The 18,473-nt window shown below is 44.0% G+C and overlaps 1 protein-coding gene across 1 annotated transcript; it reads left to right on the top strand.

Annotated features, from left to right (window-relative positions):
* The first annotated feature begins 4,831 nt into the window (after window positions 1-4,831).
* On the top strand, window positions 4,832-15,626 carry mmaa (metabolism of cobalamin associated A). Its single transcript, XM_056280958.1, has 7 exons — window positions 4,832-4,931; window positions 6,228-6,627; window positions 8,225-8,347; window positions 8,584-8,754; window positions 9,162-9,247; window positions 10,353-10,502; window positions 14,971-15,626. Exons 2-7 carry the CDS (start codon window positions 6,228-6,230, stop codon window positions 15,277-15,279), a joined length of 1,239 nt encoding a protein of 412 aa, XP_056136933.1. The 5' UTR covers window positions 4,832-4,931; the 3' UTR covers window positions 15,280-15,626.
* The last annotated feature ends 2,847 nt before the right edge of the window (window positions 15,627-18,473 follow it).

The following is an 18,473-nucleotide window of genomic DNA, read 5'->3' as shown; positions in this document are numbered from 1 at the left end:
AAATCCATGATACCTGGAATGGACGATGTTTAATGTAGACACAGTAAAATATCATATCTATGAAGTAGTCTGAGCTGGTACAAATTAAACCAAAGAGGCCTTAGAGCTCGTCAAAAACACCTCTGTCCATTATAAGTGAAATGTAACACACTACAACAAACTAATGACAGGGGGATGAAAAAGGGTATTTGCAAGTACCCCCTTAGATGCTCTTTTAGGATTTGGTACTTGTCTCAAATGTGCTCTCCCCTGGATATATGATGTAACACTAACACTATTAACCCACAATCTCTAAACAACCTAAGGACTATTTGGGAACAAGACCTAGGCCTGTCTTTTGCAGAGGACCGGTGGACTTCAGTTCTCGGCCTAGTACACTCCTCTTCTCCTTGTGCTAGACACGGTCTAATACAATTAAAGATAGGTCATCGTCTGGAGAAACTGGCAAGGATATGCCCAAACATTGATCCCACCTGTGATCGATGTAAGACTACCGCTGCAAAGTGGTTGCACATGTTTTGGTCATGCTCAAGCCTTCAGAGTTTTTGGGGAAAGGTCTTTGAAGCCCTTAGTGGCATGTATAATATGACAATTGTACCTCAGCCCATTATTGCCCTGTTTGGATTGAGGCCAGAGGATGCAGTGTGGTCGACTGAAAAGTGCAATGCGGTTGCCTTTGCTACTCTGTCAGCTCGACGTCTCATCCTCCTCAACTGGAAGAGAGCGCTGCCACCGTCCCATACAAGATGGCTTAAAGAGATTATGTTTTACCTGAAGCTTGGGGGGGGTCAAATTTACATTGAAGGGGAAGGCAAATCAATTTGAAAGAGTCTGGAGGCCTTTTCTTACCTACTATGATAACCTAACCCAAATAACAGACTGGGATAGTTCATAACCTCGTCATTTCTTGGTTGGAGCAGAGCTGTAGCAGTCTAATTAAGAATTGGTTTAAAAAGATAAAAATGAGTGTACTTTTTTAATTAATTAAAACATTTCTTCCTTGTCTGTGTTTATGTAAATGAGGTCGTTGTTTATCTGTCGTATGTTTATTTGTACTTGACGTCATCTCGAAGGGTGTGTGTGTGGGGGGGGGGGGTTTGGAGACATGTTAGGGAGCAGGGGAGGGATGGGAGATCATACTGGATTTATTTCATATGTTGATGTTGTGATTTGTAAAACGCAAAAATCCAATGAATATGTTAAAAAGGGGGTATTTGCTCCCACCTACTGGACAACTGTCGCACCTACATGTTAGGCTTTCGTTTTTACGTGGCAGATTAATTCTGCTGTTTACTTGGTTTGTATCAATCGTGCGTTTTCTTCCCAAGTTTGACGTTTTATTGCTCACCAACTCCAATTAAACGTTGTGGGACAACGGGTTTGTGAGCCGGCGGGGCGGAGCCCTAGCCTACGTCACAGGAAAAAGGAAGTGAATGACACCAAGTCGCAGGCGGCATAATGCAGCGCTGCGCGATTACTCTAATCACAGTCGCGATGTCGGCCTCTGTACTTACATAACCGCAAAGGGCTGCGAGTTAATTAATTAATTAATTAAATGTGCGCGCGTGAACGTCTGTTTATGCGCAGTCTGCATATCTACGCCCGTAATTAAGAGATGACCAATCAGTCTCTGTTTGGGCAAGTGACGCGCGTGCGGACCTAGGGTCACATGACTATCTGGTGCGCTGCGCGCGGGCCTCCAAGAAGGAAAAAAATGGATACCGACGACAACGAGCAGGTTAACGGCGATGAACTGGGGAAAAAACGCAACCGCTGTCATGTGGCGATATTTTGGATTCAAACTCAGCGATACTGAGCAGAAAGGTACTGTGAAAAACATGCTAAATGAAAGTCGCTACATGTCGCGACAGCACGACAAAAATTGTATTGTTCGTATATTGTAACGTCCTTGTATAAGAAGACACGCTGGTCTGACGCTTTAGTCGAGAGGTTAGCGAGGTCTCCTGCGGTGCGGGCCACTCGGGTTCGTTTCCCGGCCGCGGCAGTTTTTGCGGTTGCGTTGTCCCCCGAATTCGCTACAATATGTATAAATTTGTTTATTATATCGCAGATCGCAGTATTGTCCGCAATAATCCCAATATGACCTTTTCACCACATCGTGCAGCGCTGGCATAATGGCCTTTCTTACAGACAGGACATTTAGAGTCAAGGCTGGAGCAGAAGTTTCTAAGGGGTTTTGTAATAGAAAGTGGTGTCAATCGGGGGAGTGCAATCAGCCCCCTACTGTTTAACATAATAATAGACGACGTCTTTACAAACTTAGATGGATGCATCAGCGCTATATGCAGACGATGGGGCTATATATATGTGGATGAGGGGAAGAAATGTGGCGTATGTGTTAGAGAATATAGGGAAAGCAATAGAGAAAGTTGAGAAGTGGTCATATGAGTGGGGGTTCAAGCTGTCAACAAGCAAGCCTTATTACATGATGTTTACAAAGATGCGCCAGATTGGTGCTGAGAAGCTAACATTATATGGTCAGCCAATGGAGAGGGTGTCTGAATTTAAGTACCCGGGTCGATGGCTAGATAGCAAATATGCATGGAAAACACATATCAAAGACCTAGAAACAAAATGCAAAAAAAGAAAAGGAAAGAAAAAGTCAAATCTTTGAAGAGCTGTGGCCGGATGCGACTGGGGGGCAGGGCAATTATGGGGTCAACAATAGATGATGGTTGTATAGTATTTGGAGCAGCAGTCTTGTTAAATGATGGAAGGAAGTTGATGATTAAGAGGAAGGCCAAACAGGAGGTTATGGATGTGGTGAGGGAGGACTTGCAGGTGGCTGGCAAGACAGAGGACGATGCAGAGAACAGGAAGAGATGGAAACGAATGAGCCGCTGTGGCGACCCCTAACAGGATCAGCCAAAAGAATATGCAGCAGCAGCAAAGACATCATTGCAACAACAAAAAATAAAAAAAGCTGATAGACTACATTATAGAGCACTATGGTTATGCATAGGAGCTATTAAGTCAACCCCCATTAACACAGTACTAATAGAAGCAGGAGAGACACTGCTGGAGTTAAGTAGAGAGAAACTTGCACTTGCATATTGGGTCAGGTTAAAAGGAGGTGGAGAAGCAAACCCTACAAAGACACTACAGGACTGTTGGGAATATTCCAGTTCCAGAAAGTTCAAGGGGTATGGGTTTTGGTGGATAAGGGAAGAGAGAGTGAGATCATGTGGAGTGGAGGCCTCGGAGTTCACCAGGTCCACCCCAGATAGGAGCGTACCCACCTTGGCTTTTCCCAGAAGTAAAGCTAGACACGAGTATTCTGATAAAGAAAAGAGAATGGCGAATGAATGAAGTGGAGGTTAAAACAAATATGTACCTGGGGAACAGTTATCACAATTATCTCAAAATCAACATAGATGGTTCTAAGAACAAACAGGAATCAGAATCAGAATCATGTTTATTGGCCATGTAGGTTTGCAGAAACATGGAATTTGGCTCTGGTTTTGTGGCTGTCTCAGTGTACTTAACATAGAATAACAACACTACAACACAACAATCTTCAGATATACACACAAGGATTTGACTTATACAGGTGAAATAAAAGGTGATAAAGTGCAATAGTGCAGAGAATAGACCAGAGACGCTTAAATAGATGTTAACAGGTTATTTACATACATGCCTGAGGTAGATGGACATGACAGAGTGTACCAGTATATGTACAATGTACAGTACAGTATATACAAAATGGTTGGATTTATTTGACAGTGTTGAGCGTTAATTTGAATGACAGCCCGCAGAAAGAAACCGTGTGTGTGTGTGTGGGGGGGGGGGGGGGATCGGTGTGTACGTCCCTGAGTTTAAAATATCTACAAAAGACTGGCCGACCAGTTTTCAGTATATGCAGCAGAAATAATGGCAGGTATTAGTGGGTTGAAGAGGTCAGACGTGATAGGGTGGTGGTATGCATTGACTCAATAGCTGTCTTGGAAAACATATAGTCACCAAAAACTGTCAATCAATCAATCAATCAAGTTGTAAGTTGTCTGTCAGAGAAGATTGACTCATTGAACTTTACCATAGTTTGCTGAGGCTTCATAGAGGTGGTATAGAGTACAGCTCTGTTGGATGTCAGCACATGAGGGATTGGAAGGGACTGAGGGTGCAGATAAACTAGCACAAAGGGCATCACAAAAGGAAATAACAGCACCATTTCCACTTGGAAAAGGAGAAGGAAAAGCAGTGATTAAGAAGAAAGGAATGGAGATACGGCAGAAAAGGTGGGAGGAAGACCAGAAAGGAAGGGGGTGTCACAAAATACGAATGTCGGCCATAACAAAGAACTATAAAGAAAGGAACAGAGGGGAGGATATCATCATAACAACACTCGGATTAGATCACACATGACTAAATGGCACTTTGTACGGGGGAAAAGGAACAGTAACAGGTGTGGGAAGTGTGGAGTTGTACCATGTTTGAATCGGAAAGGAAAAGGTTACAAAAAGTCCGAGAGGTGGGATCTGATGGGGATACTGGGAGCAGGAGAGGAAGAGGGGATAAGAGTCACCAGGAAGGCACTGATGTTACACTCTTGTACAGTAGGTGGCGGTATGCGCTTTAACGTTGTTTGCGATCCGCCAGTAAATCGAGAAAATAGATGTTTGATAGAATTTTTTTTTACCGATGTAAACTAGATCCTGTTCTACATACTCCGGTACGGTAGGTGGCGGTATGCATCTAAAAGTTGCTATTGCGGTCCGCCAAAAAAATGCAAGGAAGAAGAAATTGCCGAAAAGAAGTAGAAGAAGATATAATGGGTCAACTTGAATTCCTTTCACAGGGTTCATGAGTGGTTTTGCCCTGTACACTTTCCCTTCAGAGTGTTACAGCTTCTGCATCGGCAAAAATGCCAAACATCTAACGTGAATTGCATTTAATCGCAATCGGCAAAAGGGGTAGCTATGCTTTTTTATGAATGTTGAATGACACGTTTGTCTGTTTGCGTTTCATGTTAGCAAAACCGCATAGTCAGTGATGTAAACACACTGTCGGGTTTATACAAGGGACGTGGCCAGAAAATGGGAAAGTCGTACAGTTTAAACCATGAAGCACCGGCCTAAAGTCATACGGGGGAACCTCACAACAAACCTGAAGTGTCTTCTCCTAAACAACCGAGATGAGGAAATAAGATAGTTTGGTAATACAGAAGCAAATCCTAAACTCGTGGTCGTGATCTGTCTTATCAAGTCATGTCCTAGCTTAACCATCTATCTGAAAACTCCGAATTTGATTCGGCGGTGTACTTAACGCCCGCGTTTGGGTTTGTTGTTAACGGTTAACTTGAAAATTCTGTCATGTTTTTGAAGAGACAGGCGTCGCTGTCGAAGAATTCCGTAAATCCCGCTTAAAGGCGACGGACATCACTTGGCTTCATCAAACTCATGACATTTCTCTTCATCTAGTTACATGTAAGCTAACAGAATTAGCCTAGCTGCCATATTTCAGCCGATCGAGAGAATGCACCTGCGCAGCACCTGTCTAAACTAGGATTTTTAAATTGGGATGTTCCAAAAGCTGCAATCCGTGATTTACCCCATCTGTCCCTCCTCTGTCACCAAACCAAAGGTGTAGCAGTCATTGTCACCTGTGTGCCGTCAGCTCAGCAGTAAACACTTCCAGCACTTGTAAAAGAAAAAAAGTCATCCATCCCATCAAAGCTAACACAGGCAATCTAATGTTTTACAAAGTACAACAAACTATATGAAAACACTGTTCTGCTGTAATATTGACTGTAGAAATGGTAGATTACCAGCCCAACAGAAGCATCGCCACATTGTCATCATGTTTCAGTCATTTTCCCAGTTTGAGTGTAGGAACGTATTTACAGTTTCATCACCGTTTGTCCTACCTGGTCTAAAATTTCAACAGAGGTATATGAAGAGTATCTTTAACCACGGTAAAGATGCCAGTTAGTATGATGTAACCTAGCTTCGTGGTTCAGATGGCTAAGATACTTATTTACTAAAGGAGCAAGATCCTGTATATCAGTTTTAAATTTTTGTAATTGCTAAAATCCTATCTGCTATAAAGATGAGATAATTTCCTAAATCCAGGTAGGAAACGTGGCAAAAGTCCTAAATGTTGTCCAGGACTAAGCTAGGGTGGGATTTCATACGTTGGATCTTTCTGCAAGGACCATACTGAATATTTTATTTGAATATTCATCTAACACCCCTTGTTTCTGCTTCTAGATGACCCACGTGTGCCATAAAATGGGAGCATTTGGTGTTTCCATCCTCCGCCGGTGGACCTTCCCTGTCCCTTTTCTTGCGACCACCTTAAACCTTAAGAGCTCTGTGTGTGCTTCTCACCTCCATGATCAGAGCTGGAAAAACAAGAGGGGAGTTAGCACGGAGGCAGCCATGAGCCAGCCTATTCAGGATTTGAGCGAGCCTGAAAAAAGACTGTTGAATAAACTTTACAAAGGATTGATTAGTGGACAACGGGCATCTTTGGCTGAGTCAATCACGCTGGTGGAGACCCAGCACCCCAGGAAGAAAGAGCTGGCCCAGGTGCTTTTGCAAAGGGTACTTGCCTATAGAAGGGAGCAGGAAAAGTGCAACGGAGGGAAGCCGGTGGCCTTCAGAGTAGGTTTGTGCTCTAGTTTTGAAACGGATACCGTGTTTGATATTTAAACGGGGAATGTTATTTAACAACGGGGCAGCAAAGTTATATCAGCGACCACAGACATTTAAAAATTGTTGGGGATTTATCTTGTTCTTATTTTGGATTCCCTGGTTATAGTGGTGCATGTACTCAGAGCGCCAAGAGTGCTGTATGCATTTGTGTAGCCAAGAGAAATCAGGTGGGTTGTTCCACCTATACCAAAAAAAAAAAAAGGACAGGCCCAAAAAGTGTATTTAATGAAACCAAGAAGCAGTTACCTTAGGCTCATAGTCACTATTAGGATGTCTTTCAGAATTAAATGTCCATTATTTGTCAATTCTTCCATGAAATTACAAATTTAAATATGCTATATAGTGTATTTATAACTACAGTAGGTCAAAGGTCAGCTTGCATAAGGTATCATATGCTTGGAATAAAAAGGTCCACTTTTTGGGTCCCCTTCCTTTTGTAGGCTGATTGCAGCCCTGATTTGTATCCCCCTTTTTTTTTTTTGTAGTGAAACTTTTAGCTTTTTCTGCTTTTTCTTCTGCCGTCTTAACCAGAACTCCTTGGAAGAAAGAGATATTGTATCTTGATGGGACCTTCCTGGCTAAATAAAGGATACATGCAATAAATCAAAATGGCCCTAGTTGAAAGGGCAGAAGGGTGGCATGGTGGAGCAGTGGTTAGCGCAGTTGCCTCACAGCAACAAGGTCCTGGGTTCAAGCCCCGTGGTAGTCCAACCTTGGGGGTCGTCCCTGGTCATCCTCTTTGTGGAGTTTGCATGTTCTCCCTTGTCTGCGTGGGTTTCCTCCAGGGGCTCCAGTTTCCTCCCACAGTCCAAAGACATGTAAGTCAGGTGAATCGGCTGTACTAAATTGTCCCTAGGCATGAATGTGTGTGTGTGTATGTTGGCCCTGTGTGATAGCCTGGCAGCCTGTTCAGGGTGTTTCCCTGCCTGCCGCTGAATGACTGCTGAAATAGGCTCCAGCATCCCCATGACCCTGAGAACAGGATAAGCGGTTCAGCTAATGGATGGATGGATGTGATAATGGATGGATGGATGAGATAATGGATGGATGGATGAAAGGGCAGATGGCTCCAAAGTTTAAAGAGTAAGGAAACATCGGGCAGAAAAGTGGTGTTGCACTGGCCTCTTCAGGCTGAAACTTCCAACTAGGTTGCACTGCTGGCCACACCCAGATCGTTTGTGGTAAATCTTTTCCATAGGTGTCAGTTGAAAAAAAAACTCTATTAAATCAAGATTGGGGTATGGCCAGCAGTGTAACCTCGTTTACTACTTTTCTGCCAGTGTATACATACTCTTAAAAGTCTCCTGACTGCATATGGCATCACCCCAAAAATGTTCCTTCTGTGTCAGTGGGCTAATTTTATCACAGATTCATGGGCAATGACCCAGCCCATGCATATGTTGTACATTAGGCATCAGACGAAGGGGGCCAAGTGCTGCATTATTTGTAATTAAAATATTAATTTCTCATTTTTAAATTCGAGGATTGGATTGCTAGTACAGAAGTGACAGTCTGTTTTGTTTTTGTTTTTTCTTTCTCTGATTCCATAGGTCTTTCTGGTCCACCGGGAGCTGGGAAGTCTTCATTCATTGAGGTGGTGGGCAAGATGTTGACAAGTCAGGGGCATAAAGTATCGGTGCTGGCTGTTGACCCTTCCTCCTGCACTACAGGAGGTAGCATCCTAGACACTATTATAGCTGTATAGATACTCAACCTGATACATTTATTGTGAAGGCTGAACGACGTTTTGATGATTTTGGGATGCCTTGCAAAATTGAATAAATTTGTTGCATTAAAAAAAGGATTTTGATGCTGCCGTAATCGTCGAAGATATGCTGTGTTCATTTCTGAAGAGTGGTAATTTATTTAGTTTATTTATGTAATGAAAACATCCTCTTTTTCATTCCAGGGTCCTTAATGGGTGATAAGACTCGTATGACTGAGCTTTCCCGGGACATGAGTGCTTTCATTAGGCCATCTCCCACGTCTGGCACTCTAGGTGGGGTCACAAGAACCACCAACGAGGCCATAGTTCTCTGCGAGGGGGCTGGATATGATATAGTCCTTGTAGAGACTGTGGGTAAGATACTTCTGTTTTATCCTAGTTGTGTGTCTAAATGAAATTCACTAAGGCTAAACTTAAATAGCAAACTCTTATCCATTGTTTTCCTCTTATTTAAAAAGGAATCTCTTCATTCCATCGAACCGTTGAAAACTAAATTTTCAGTGTTTCGATAGAATTTCAACGTTTCAATAGATCATTTGTTTTTTTTTTTTTTTACACCAGACTATACTGAAAAGATCCAATCTTCCCTTTTCTAAATGAACTTGCTTGTTTAACTGCAGTATTATCAAAAAGAGGCTTTAGGCTTTCTGCATAGTCACAAGTTTTGTCGTGTCTACAGTAACTATCAGTCCTGTATAAGTCTCTATTCTGCTATTTTATGTTATTGGGTCAGTGGTATAATGGTGTGTGTATGTTCTCAGGTGTGGGCCAGTCAGAGTTTGCAGTGGCTGACATGGTGGACTTGTTTGTGTTACTGATCCCACCAGCAGGGGGCGATGAACTCCAGGTCAGCGAACAGCAGCAGCATCACAAATTGATCAGTCCCATTTCTTTTGTCTGTGTGGAGAGGGAGATTGAGATTGGTTTGTTGTTGATAATGGGTTGAAATTTGGCGAATTGGTCTCCCATCACCCTTTTCAGGCAAATTGTGGAACTTGCATGCTGCCAAAAGTGGAGCATTCGGTACTCAAGTCCCCCCCATTCAGCTTTTCGGATTTGTGACTTCAGAATTGTCAGAATTGTCAAAGGCGACAAAAATCAGGCTCATTTCAAAAGGCAGGGTGTCTCCCCGCCTGCCGCCCAATGACTGCTGGGATAGGCTCCAGCATCCTGAGAGGATAAGCGGTTTGGATAATGGATGGATGGACTTCAAAAGTCTCATAAATATACCTTGATGAGAATGGCATTACTGATGATTCGGAGGGAGAAGGGACAAATGGCAGTCTGTCACTATATCAGAGCCTTTACATAGCAAAATAGAGAATTAGAAATGAAATACTATAAATAGCAAAGCATATGAAAATGCAATTCATCTAAACACCTCTGTCTTTCATTTCTTTAGAGGCTCAAGAAATGAATGTATAATTAAGAAGAAAACATTCTGTACTGTAAAAAAAAACATCCACAAAAGTGTAGGGTTTCCCTAATCCCCTCTCCCTGCCCCCCGCCGCCGACGACTGTCCCCATCACACCTCATCAAATACACTGATAAAAAAATTTCAAAAATCTTCAGCTAGTTGTAAAACAAAATTAAAAACTGCTTGAATCTAATGTCGAAAAGCCTTGAAGTCTACAAGAATTGTTCCTTTTTCCCGGTTTGCTTAATTTATTTTATTTTTTTACAGTTGCTATCACAATAAGGTCCTTTGACTGACTTTACTTTGTTGTTGCTTTGCGTCAAACAGAAACTAACATCAGCGCAGGAAAAATAAAAAAAAAAACTAAACAAAGCATCGCTTGTGTTGTATCTGCACCCAGTCTCTCCTGGTAAAATTGTCATGCAGAGCAGAACCTCCGTCAGATTACCCGTTCTGGATCCCTTAATCAGCTTTAGGTTTCTAGACATCAGCTTTGTCAGTCGATAACCCCTATGCACCCTTCCTTCAATCCAGGGCATCAAGAGGGGCATCATTGAGAAGGCTGACCTGGTGGTGGTGACCAAGTCGGACGGGGACCTCGTGGTGCCAGCTAGGAGAATACAGACTGAATACACTAGCGCACTCAAACTCCTCCGGAAAAAGTCCAAGTCCTGGAACCCCAAGGTGTGTGTAGTTGGTGTGGTGTTAGTGTGTGGATGGCGGATGCACAGTATGAAAGAAGTAAGGTGAAGTCAAGGAGGGAGGGGATGGGGGGGTGTGGGTAATTGTAAGTGAGGTCAACAAAGTGATGCGATAGTCTATCCTGAATCTTTAAGGTGCGTGCCTTGCTGGGCAGAAGCAATGTTAGCATTGCTCACATTTAAGCACCTCACTCGTGTGCACACACACACACACATATGGAGAGCTGACCCAACAAGACATCCCACAGAGAGAGGTCCGCCAACCAGAGGGGAGGGGGCTGATGGTGATGATGTCATAGCACCACGGAAAGAGTGCTGCAGTGTCTCATCCCTCCCAGCATGCCCCGTCCCCGGCTGCCTCCCTGGGCCTTGTCCCTTTGTTTCCCTAGTCCAATGCAGCATCTGCCCGCCTGGCAAGCTGCCAGGCATCCCATCCTATCCCCTCCACCCACCACTGCTCTGAATACCCGGCTGCTGCATCATACGTTTTCCTGACTAGGAGGGAAGATATATGGAGAGACAAAAACACAGTTGCTGGGCGTGTGCTCTCACTCTTCTACTTTCTCCTTTCATTCATGGTTATTTTCTCTTCACTACGCTTTAACTTTTTGCTGTTGGTCAGGTCCGACACCATTTACATTACCTCTCCATGTCAAGTCTTCATCCCGCTCTCCGTCCACCAGTATCTGCTTTTTTTCTCTATTGTCAAATGCGAGGTCAATCGCTTTGCAGCTATGGGTAGAAACCCAAACAGTCGTGGTGTTTCCATCCAACTTTTGACAAAATTTCAAGCACATCATTTAATGTACAAAACAAATTGTGCGATTTAAGATCTCCATCAGATGCGTTTAAATGGAAAAAATCCTGAACGTAGGCCTATATGTCCTTCATCATGAGTATGTATGTCTGTACGTACGTCTGCACCCATGAGAAAGATGGATGCGTTAAGATGGAGAAACAGCTGGTGACTAAACTCTGTTCACATTTATTTGTTTTCCGTATTTTATGTATTTTTCAAATAAAAAGTTTATCCACAAGCAAGCCTATAAACTGTGATACGAATTTGGGGGATTTTATTCGATTTTTTTTTTTGGCAGCAAAATCCACGTAGCTCACTTGGATGGAAACACTCAGTATGTCACATTAAAACAGGGAAAACCTTTTAAGGGGTTCATGCTACCTTTTTGCAAGGTTAAAGATGAATTGTGAACTAAAAGCTTCTTGTTACAGTATTTTCACTCGCATACGAGTCCTCGCCAGACATCAGAAGTTTGAATAGAGCAAAATTAGTTGAGTGCCAGGTAGTTTCAGTTTCATGTCTTGCTCTCAAAAAAAAAATCATCTAGTTTGTTCAGTTTTTGTACTAAAAGCAAGTTTTTATGAGTTCTCCTTTTGTGTGTTTGATTCAAATCCCCGCTTGCAAAAATAACTTGGTGTGAAAATTTGATCAGATGTCTCTTGATATTGAAAATACAGAATTTACTCATGGCTGATTGTTGATAATAGGTCTCCCATGTTAACCAGGATATCAAATCCAACTTTGCCAGGATCCAGATTTTGGCAGTGTGTCTCCTAAGTAATCGACGCAACTTAATTATGTAATTAAATTAATTAATTCACCAATCTAGAGATGGGGGGTGATTTGTAACATCTGCAAGGATTAGTTCATAGAAACACTCTTTGCTCTTTTCTCCTTCTGCATCTTTCTCCTCCCCCTGTCTTCCCTTCTCATCTCATCACTGGTCATCTGAATGACTTTGAGTTCATATTCTTCACTTGACAAAATGTTTGAATCCCAGTTCTTATATCAGGAAGCCATGTTAGATGGCTGCCAAATATGGCTTTTCTGCCTTATTTAAAAAAATTCTACTTGGAACAGTGGTCAAATCTGTAAAATTCTAAAAAAAAGAAAAGAAAAAGGATTTGACTTATTTTCAATTGCCCTAAATTTTGTGTGTTTGTCATTGTTAGGAGCCCTTTCAATTAGACATACAGACAGGTGACAAATTAAAGGAAAAGCCTGAATGCTTGCCCCCTACCGTGAGGGGGTCCGGGGGCTCTGTTATGCTGTGGGGGGGCATTTTCCTGGCACGGTTTGGGTCCACTTGTCCCCTTTGGGGGAAGGGTCACTGCAAATCAATACAAAGTTATTCTGAGTGATCACCTTTATCCTATGATTAGACGTTTCTATCCTGAGGGGAGTGGTCTCTTCCAGGATGACAGCGCCCCCATCCACAGGACAGGAGGGGTCACTGAACGGTTTGACGAGTAACAGAGATGCAAGTCAAAGAGTGCATCATACATAATGAAAGTGTGGAAATGGTTATATCATACAAATTTTGCGTACTATATTATTGAAGATCACCTTAAATTTGATGCGAACACTGAGGCTGTTTTGAAATAAGGGCAACAGAGAATTCATCTTTTCTGCAAACTAAAATCCTTTTCTCTCAGTCCCGTCATCCTCTGTTGCGTCTATCAGTCTTTTAGTGAGAGTCTCCTGAGTTTTTCTTTTACTTGCTGGTTTCACAGCCTTACAGTAAAAGACAGAAACAGCCTGAACAGCATTGTTAAAATCTGTTCTAAGGGCGTCCGGCTTATTCCGTTGGCTACCAACACGGGGATCGCTGGTTTGAATCCCCATGTTACCTCCGGCATGGTCGGGCGTCCCTACAGGCACAATTGGCCGTGTCTGCGGGTGGGAAGCCGGATGTGGGTATGTGTCCTAGTCGCTGCACTAGCACCTCCTCTGGTTGGTCGGGGCGCCTGTTCAGGGGAGAGGGGAAACTGGGGGGAATATCGTGGTCTTCCTACGCGCTACGTCCCCCTGGCGAAACGCCTCACTGTCAGGTGAAAAGATGCGGCTGGCGATTCCACATGTATTGGAGAAGACATGTGGGAGTATGCAGCCCTCCCCGGATCGGTAGAGGGGGCGGAGCAGCGACCGGGACGGTTCGGAAGAGTGGGGTAATTGGCCGGATGCAATTAGGGAGAAAAGGGGGGTAAAAAAAAAAATCTGTTCTAAGATCACCGGAGTGAAACAAAGATCTAAATTCTTTTTGCAGTCAACAAATTCTCTAGAAAGCAGCAAGTATTTTGGCTTCTGCTGGACATGTTCTTGCAGGGGAATTTTCTCTGCCATCAGGGCGTCGTTATATTTTACCTGCTTGTAAAACTAACCGTTATATTACATCGTTCATTTCCGCTGCAATTCGACTACTAAATGCTGCGTAGGGTTTTTTACCATTGTCAGTGATTTTTTATTTTTTTTTATCTGATCTATCAATATTATTTAACTATAGATCTTATATAGATTTTTGTTTCCACATTTAGCTCCCTGGGGTGTTATTTATTGTTTGTTTGTATGTTACTGTGTTTTGTGTACAACAAGCTGCTCCAAGTAAATTGCCCCTTGTGGGATTAGTAAAGTTGTTTGTATTGTTCTTGAGTCTGAAAATTATCTAAATCACATGCTATGGCCTCCGCAGTCATCAGATGTCAGCCCAATCAAACACGTATGGGAGATTTTGGACCGACGTGTTAGACAGCACTCTCCACCACCATCATCATAACACCAAATGAGGGAATATCTTTTGGAAGAATGGTGTTCATCCCTCCAATATAGTTCAGAGACTTGTAGAATCTATGACAAGGAGCGTTGAAGCTGTTCTGGAGGCTCATGTTGGACCAACACCTTACTAAAAGTCCACCGTGGCGGCACAGTAGCCCAGTGGTTAGCGCTGTCGCCTCACAGCAAGAAGGTCCTGGGTTCGAACCTCAGGGTTGTCCAACCTTGGGGGTCATCCCAAGTCATCCTCTGTGTGGCGTTTGCATGTTCTCCCCGTGTCTTCGGTGGGTTTTCTCCGCATGCTCCGGTTTCCCCCACCATCAAAAAGACTTACATTTTAGGGTTAGTACTCCTGTCTTTGCCCCTGACCGAGGCAATGGCCAGACGAACTGGAGTTGGTCCCTCGGCGCTGCTCCTAGCTACACAGCTAGGATGGGTTAAATGGAGAAAAAGAATTGCCCCATGGGGATTAATAAAAAAAGTAGTAGAAGCAGAAGTAGTAGTAAAACACTTTATGTTGGTGTATTCCTTTCATTTGTCACCCGTCTGTATATGAATGTAAGTCACCTGTTGAAGTAGTTAAAAAGTAGTTATATCATTAGAGTAATATTTATTCTGCAAAGCTGTAATGCATATGCCAAACAATCAAACTTGAAACCAAGGCCTTTCAGGACACGGGTAACCACTTAAGAAGGTAGCAGGTTCAAACGACAAGCTGTGTTTTCCAAGAAATGTCCGAAAGCTGTGTGAAAGACCCGGCACCAGTTTATTAAGTTTCATCATTTATTTAATAATGAAGAAATTTTGTTGAGGTCAGCTCATTGGCGACTAATCTAACATTCATATTTGCACATATATTCTCAAACCCCCGCTATTACCCCAGGTGGTACGCGTGTCCTCCCAGACTGGCGAAGGCATCCCCGAGCTCTGGGCTAAGATGGAATCGTACCAGGACACCATGCTGGCCAGCGGCGAGCTGCAGGGCCGGCGAAGGGCCCAGCAGAAGGTTTGGATGTGGAGCTTGATCCAGGAGAATGTGCTCTGCCACTTCCAAAACCACCCAGCTGTACGAGAAGAGCTACCACTCTTAGAGGACAGGGTTACCAGGGGAGCCATCTCCCCAGGCCTGGCTGCTGACCTACTCCTCAAAGCATTTACCTCCTCCTCCTCTTCCTACTCCTCCTCCTCATAGTCAGAAATGGCACTGCTGTATCAGAGGGAGTGATTAAACCAGCGGCTGATGTTGTAACACGTCTTGTCATTACGGGCAAAGTGATAATAAAATGATTCAGGTTCTGTTGTTCAGCCAGATGGAAGCAGCATCAGCTTTAATCCACACTTCATCCTTATTCAAAGGATATTACTGTGTTTTTTTAACCACCCGGGTTTTATTTTTGTAGTTTTTGCCATCACGGCTATCGATTATGATATCCTTTAACTCACTGGTTTCATTGTGGAGATTTTCGATATGGGACCTCCACAACAGCATCTTACGGGGCGACAGAACACGAGCGCCAGTGCGTGTTTTAAAAAGTTCAATTTAACCCAGTTATCTAAACCAAGTATGTAGAAGTGAAAACAAAAGTGGAGGTTAAGTTATTTCCTGAAATGTCTTTATGCATGCTCAATAATCCAGGTAAGACAATCAAAGAAGGTTTAATCAGTTCATCTGGTTGTAGTTAACTTGGTCATCTGCTGCCTGCTTCACCTTTTACAAAGAATTTGCCACTCCAGTGGGGTCAGAGCTGTGTGAAATGTTGGTGAAGAGAGAGAAAAAAGGAAACAAAATCTCCAGTGTAAATTTGGCTTCAGATCAACTTTCATCAATACTTCTGTTCTGTTTTTGCATTTTGCATTTTTCCCCCCTTTTTCTCCCCAATTGCACTTGGCCAATTACCCCACTTCTCCAACCTCTTTGCCAATCCGGGGAGGGCTGCAGACTACCATATGCCTCCTCCAATACATGTGGAGTGGTCAGCCAATTCTTTTCACTAGACCGTGAGGAGTTTTGCCAGGGGGACGTAGCGCATTGGAGGATTATGCTATTCCCCCCAGTCCCCCCTTGCCCCAGAGACAGGTGCCTGGATCAACCAGAGATGCGCTAGCGCAGTGACCAGGACACATACCCACATCCGACTCCCCACCCGCAGACACGGCCAATTGGACGCCTGACCAAGCCAGAGGTAACACGGGGATTCAAACCAAGATCCCCGTGATGGTAGGCAACGGAATAGACCGCTACGCTACCCGGACGCCCTGTCCTTGTTTTTAAGCTACTGTGGTCAGTCTGCTTAGTTTTTATAACTGAGGTAGGATCTCTTTATCTAAGGACAAAATAAAAATGGAAAGCATCAAACACCAGCAGTAGTCAGAGGGTCTTTTTGCCCATCCATTATCAAAAAAGGAAAAATTCCTGAAGGATGTTTTCAAGCTTTAATCCCATTCTCTGAATAAATAAAACCACACCAGCAATGCAATAGGAGAGCGCATTAAATTTGCATTACACTCTAGAAACATCTGGCTTGGCCTCCCCACAGTACTTATGCTAGTTCCCATCATTAGTCATTTACTTTTCGACCTCTTATGAAAGAAAATGGTGGATTGCTCCCTCCGGGTTGGGGATGAGTTGTTGCCTCAAGTGAAGGAGTTCAAGTATCTTGGGGTCTTGTTCACGAGTGAGGGTAGGATGGAGCAGAGTTTGACAGGCGGATTGGTGCAGCATCAGCAGTAATGTGAACGTTTTACCAGACTGTTGTGGTGAAGAGGGAGCTGAGCCAGAAGGCAAAGCTCTTAATTTACCAGTAAATCTTCATTCCAACCCTCACCCATGGTCATGAGCTTTGGGTAGTGAGTGACCGAAAGGGTGAGATCGCAGATATAAGCGGCTGAAATGAGTTTCCTGCGTAGGGTGTCTGGGCTCGGCCTTAGAGATAGGGTGAGGAGCTCAGAATAGAGCTGCTGCTCCCTCGTATTGAAAGGAGCCAGTTGAGGTGGTTCGGGCATCTGATTAGGATGCCTCCTGGGCACCTTCCTTTGGAGGTTTTCCGGGCACGTCCAACTGGGAGGAGACCCCGGGGTAGACCCAGAACTCACTGGAGGGACTACATGTCCAATCTGGCCTGGGAATGCCTTGGGATCCCCCAGGAGGAACTGGAGGGCGTTGCTGGGGAGAGGGACGTCTGAAGGGCCCTACTTAGCTTGCTGCCACTGTGGCCCGACCCCGGAGAAGTGACTGATGATGAGAGATGAGAGAGACTAAAGAACTATCAGGGACTTTCCATTTTACACCTTATTGTTCATCACAAATGTGGCAAAAAAAAACATCATCAAATGTATGTCAATAAACGTATCCAGATGAACTGATTCAACCTTCTTTGATCCAGAAGAGTCTGGCTAGTGACTTAGGGTCCCATTGTAGTGGAAGTGCCAGGCACCTTTCATTGGCAGAGCGTAGTGAGCGGGACTGAGTGTAGACCTGAATGAGGGAGTTCAGGTAGGCGGGAGCCATTTTAGTTGCTGTTTTGGAAGCGAGCATCAAGGTTTTTGCATTTGATGCGGGCAGCAACTGGGAGCCAGTGGAGGGATATGAACAGCAGAGTGACATGTGCTGTTTTGGGTTGGTTGAAGACCAGACGCGCTGCCACGTTTTGGATCATTTGCAGAGGTTTGAAAGTGCATGCAGGGAGACCTGCCAGTAAGGAGTTGCAGTATCCAGTGCGTGATATTACAAGAGCCTGTCCAGTACAATACAGTGGTATAACGACCGAAAACGATCGGTTTCAAATGCAAATTTCCGTGAGCATTAACTAGTTTCAATGGCCATGTGTACTATTCACAGAGGATTGGAGAATGGTTGCAATCACAGCATTGTAAGATGCCCCCCCTCCCCCGGTTAAGGGACGGTCATTCCCTCTTCACATACTAGATGGTCTCTTTGACTCCCCGTTAAAACCAGCATTCCTCCGTATCAAGGATGTGCGCATCCTCATCTTTGAAAGAGTGGCCACTGGCCTGTAGATGGGTGTAGACTGTGGAGTCCTACCTGACATTAGTTCTCCAGTGTTGTGCCGTCCTTTTGGCCAGCATCTGTTTGGTTTCCTCTATGTAAAAGTCACAGCATTCCTCCTGGCACTTAACAGTGTACTCTGTGTTGCTGTGTTTGTGTGGGAGACCCGATCCTTGGGGTGGACCCAGTGTGTTTTGGGTTTTGAAAGCAACTGAGACGTGGTGTTTGGAAAATACGCGTCTCAACTGTTCCGACACTCCCGCCACATACAGAATCACCACTGGTTTATGCTTAGACAGCTGTTGTCCTTCTCCTCTCTTCGATCAGCTGGTGCACTGTTTGGGCGTCTTCCTGGCTTTGACAAAGCCAGAAAAGCTCTT

Source organism: Lampris incognitus, chromosome 5 (genome assembly GCF_029633865.1).
Source record: "Lampris incognitus isolate fLamInc1 chromosome 5, fLamInc1.hap2, whole genome shotgun sequence".
Taxonomy (NCBI): domain Eukaryota; kingdom Metazoa; phylum Chordata; class Actinopteri; order Lampriformes; family Lampridae; genus Lampris; species Lampris incognitus.
The sequence above is the reverse complement of the archived record's forward strand: the minus strand, read 5'-3'. Positions and strand labels throughout refer to the sequence as shown.

What these genes read in the sequence shown, in the direction of transcription:
- mmaa (XM_056280958.1), top strand. Translation starts at nt 6,228, where the DNA reads ATGACCCACGTGTGCCATAAAATGGGAGCATTTGGTGTTTCCATCCTC. An exon ending in TTCCTCCTGCACTACAGGAG is followed by an intron (nt 8,348 to 8,583) that starts GTAGCATCCTAG and finishes TTTTCATTCCAG; the next exon opens with GGTCCTTAATGGGTGATAAG. An exon ending in CCAAGTCCTGGAACCCCAAG is followed by an intron (nt 10,503 to 14,970) that starts GTGTGTGTAGTT and finishes CTATTACCCCAG; the next exon opens with GTGGTACGCGTGTCCTCCCA.